Genomic DNA, 3,715 nt, shown 5'->3' with positions numbered 1-3,715 from the left:
CACTATAGATTAATTTCCATATTCTAGAATGGTGTGTAAATGGAATCATACATCATTGTGTCTTCTCTGTGCCCACAGATGCCTGTTTCTTCCTATTCTTATAAAGACACCTGTCCTATTGTATTAGGGCCTCACTGTATGGCCTAATTTAACCTTAACTACCTACTTAAAAGTCTTATATCCAAATATAGTCACATTGAGATTGTAGGCTTCAACACATGGATTTTGGAGACAAACAAGTCCGTCCATAACACTCTTTCTGAAGCAGATTGGTTAGTAGCATTTTCAGTAAGGAGGTATGCTTAGTAAACAGCCCTTGTCTTTTTTTAAGGGGAGAGGGGAATGTTATTATTTAATTCAAATCCCAGAACAAATTTTTAGCAAAGAATTCAGGATTATAGTTACATTTCTTAGCCCTTGAAAAAATGAATCATCTTCTGGCATACAATTCTTAGACACAATTTTTCTTGTTATTCAAACTGGGATTATTTTCCCCTTTTGGAGATTACCTCTCATTACCTTGCAGCTACTTTCTGAATTCCAATTTGCCTCTAAGGTTGTAATTTTCTCTCTCTGTCTCTCTCTCTCTCTCTCTCTCTCTCTCTCTGTGTGTGTGTGTGTGTGTGTGTGTGTGTGTATGAATGCATATATTGTATTTTATTAAATCTAGAATGCATAGACTAGAAGATACATCACTGTTTGGTGTACCACCATTAACAAGTATTATTTTAATTGGTCAGAAGAGAGCGAAAGTATGATCATCTTAATAAACAGCAAAAATAATTGATAGTTTTTAACAGAGATTTTATTATAATGCTACACACAGGAATGTAGGAAACAAATATTCTCCCTGAAGATTATTTTTAAAAGAATTTATCTCAAAGCTAGAGTCAGTATTATGTTAACTGTTAAAACACTAGAAAACACTCCATTTGCAAAGATAGTAGTTATGATCACAATTACTTAACACTTTGAATGTTCAAACCATTTCATTATGCAACTGATCCCAAAAAAAAGAATTACAAGTAGTGAAATGGAGAAGTAAAATAATCATTATAAATCACTATATGCAGATGATATAATTTTCTATCTGCAAAGACAAGAGAATGATCATTTAGTAAGGCAGCTGACTTCTAATTCAACAAACAAAGCAAATTACTTTTTTGCATGCATGTTAATCAGGTACTAAATATTATACAAAAATTAAAAACATTTAATATAGGTACTAAAATTCCATATTCTTTTATGTACTTTATCTACCAGATTGAGATGTAAGGTTAAGCAGTCTATTTTTAGTAACTGTCGCATACATACATACACATGTATCTTATACATTATAGGTTTCTCATTTAAAAATCTCAAAAAACATTAATGATTGATACAAAACCTACATTATCTGTTTGTATAAGAACTCTTTATAGTATTCACATTCTTCTCTGTATGGTAATATACATACTTTCATATATCCTAATTTGTGATATGTTTGGATGGTGTTGATTCCAAACATACCTTTGTAAAATTCACAAAGTTATACACAATGAAAGAATCTTGAGGAAGTATAAATTTATATAATATACAAGAATTTCTTATGAACTATTTTTTCTAACATATTCAAGATGATTCCCTAAATTCTTTGTGACCTGAGAGCTCCCCATCTTTAAACCTGTACCTCAGCCACCATAGCACTGACAGAGAGGCCTGTCTCAGCTTCTTGTTTCCAAGAATCAGAACACATGAGTGACCTGAAGGATAAGCCAGTCCCATCATCTCAGAAAGAATAATAATTTGATTTTCCTTCAACCGTTCAGAGATCCAAATTGATACGAAAAAAGTCAGAAAGAAAACGGCATAGAGTAGGAGGAAAGTGATCACAGTTTGCATAACTCCTCTGTGGGCCTTGGTGCTGACGTCTCTGTATCCTTTGACAGTGTGCTGCATCTTCTTGCGATGTTTCCACAGGGAGAAGCTGAGCAGAAGAAAAGTTGCCAGGGACAAAGTAAAGGGAATTAAAATGAACACAGTGCTGGTTAATGCAATAGCACTGGAAAATCGTATAAAGTTGCATGAAGCAGAACTGCAAGTCATGTTTCCTCTGTATCCATTGATGCTGGCATTTATATGAATGTTTATCAGTAAAATATTTAAAAACAAGAGGACCAAAGTCACAAGAAGCAGCACTAAAACCACCTTTTTAACTCTCCACTTTAGGTAGAGAAAAATAGAGTTAGAAAAATTGGCTATCTTGAGAAAATAAAAAGTACCTAGGATTGTAGCTAACCAGACACTAAAATGATTGGTCACTGTCCAGATATTAGTAAGCATTCTTAACAGTTTTTCAGTGGCAAATAAAGCTGGGAAAACCACAGATACACACCAGCTTCCAAATATTGACCAAACCAGACTAATTCTAGAGATTGCCAAAGCAATGAGAAGCTGATCAACTAAAGAGATCTTTCTTCTCTTGACCCAGTCAATACAGTTCACCAGTACTATGAAACTATTTCCTAAATTTCCAATTATAAATTCCAGAATTAAAATGAATGTAAATATGCTCTTTATGACACCATCCATTCTGTAAGAGAATGCCCCAATGTCTAATATCACTGCTGAAGACTTCTTAATGCATTCATCTAAAATGCTATGTATATCTGATTCTTGAAAATTCAATAATATATTCCCTTTAAAAAGGGAATGTTAAACCAGCAAACATCCAGATTTACTAATGGCTGGGTTTAAAGCTCTCGTCACAAAGATCTCTGTATTTCCCCAGACAACTCAGCTGAGCTTCATCCAGATGCCGTGTGCCTCACACACAGTAGGCTGTAGTCTTTTGTAGCTGGTGAGAAAGGAAACACTGAATTCTCATTTGCAAACATGCAAATAAAGACATATTTATTTTCATTGGTTTGTGGTTTTTTTTTTTTTTTTGTCTTATCTACATATTTCAGTCTGTCAAATTGAGTTCTGGGGAAGTATCTTTACAAAAATTGGTATATGAAACTTTCTAAGCACTGAGGATTTTTACATCAGAGTTTGGGTGGATAAAAATGGGGAGATGATGGTTAAAGTGTACAGAGCCTCAATTAGACCAAAGGAATAAGTTTTGTTTTGCTTTTTTGAGATCTATTGAACAGCATTGTGAATATGGTTAATATTAGTGTATTGTACATTACAAAATCGCTGAAAAAGTAACTTTCAAATGTTTTGTCACCATAAAAAAAGTTACCTGACATTTGTTAATATATTATCATTTGAATATGTTAATTAGTTTCATTTAATTATTCCACATAGTATTCATAAATCATAACAACACCTGATACCTCATAAATGTATGCAAGTAAAATATGTCAATTTATTATAAAAATAAAGAAAATAAACAAAAATCAGATGGCTTTTTAAAGTTAAGTCTGTAAAGGGACTTATTCATAGTTATCCGAAGTTCCTCCTACAAAGTAGCAGAGTTTTCTAATAATCTTGTTGAAGACATTATTCCTAGAATTCTGGGTACCAAGAATAATACTTTTCTATTATTTTACTTTTTACAAGTACATGAACACCAAACGTGCGCACACATGCGCGTGTGCACGCGTGCACACACACACACACGTTTATTTGGGATCTAAATCTTTTTCTCTCTTCACTTTAATAATTCAGGCTTTTTATTTTCAGCATTTATTATGCATCTAGTTCATGTTTAGTACTGTGATAGTGTTTT

At 33.0% G+C, this 3,715-nt stretch overlaps 1 protein-coding gene across 1 annotated transcript; it reads right to left on the bottom strand.

The window, feature by feature from the left end:
- Positions 1 to 783: 783 nt before the first annotated feature.
- TAS2R14 (taste 2 receptor member 14) lies at positions 784 to 2,907 on the bottom strand. Its single transcript, XM_009180212.3, has one exon. It carries the CDS (start codon positions 2,569 to 2,571, stop codon positions 1,612 to 1,614), a length of 960 nt encoding a protein of 319 aa, XP_009178476.2. The 5' UTR covers positions 2,572 to 2,907; the 3' UTR covers positions 784 to 1,611.
- Positions 2,908 to 3,715: the final 808 nt, after the last annotated feature.

This window comes from Papio anubis, chromosome 9 (assembly GCF_008728515.1).
Source record: "Papio anubis isolate 15944 chromosome 9, Panubis1.0, whole genome shotgun sequence".
Classification (NCBI taxonomy): Eukaryota; Metazoa; Chordata; class Mammalia; order Primates; family Cercopithecidae; genus Papio; species Papio anubis.
The sequence above is the reverse complement of the archived record's forward strand: the minus strand, read 5'-3'. Positions and strand labels throughout refer to the sequence as shown.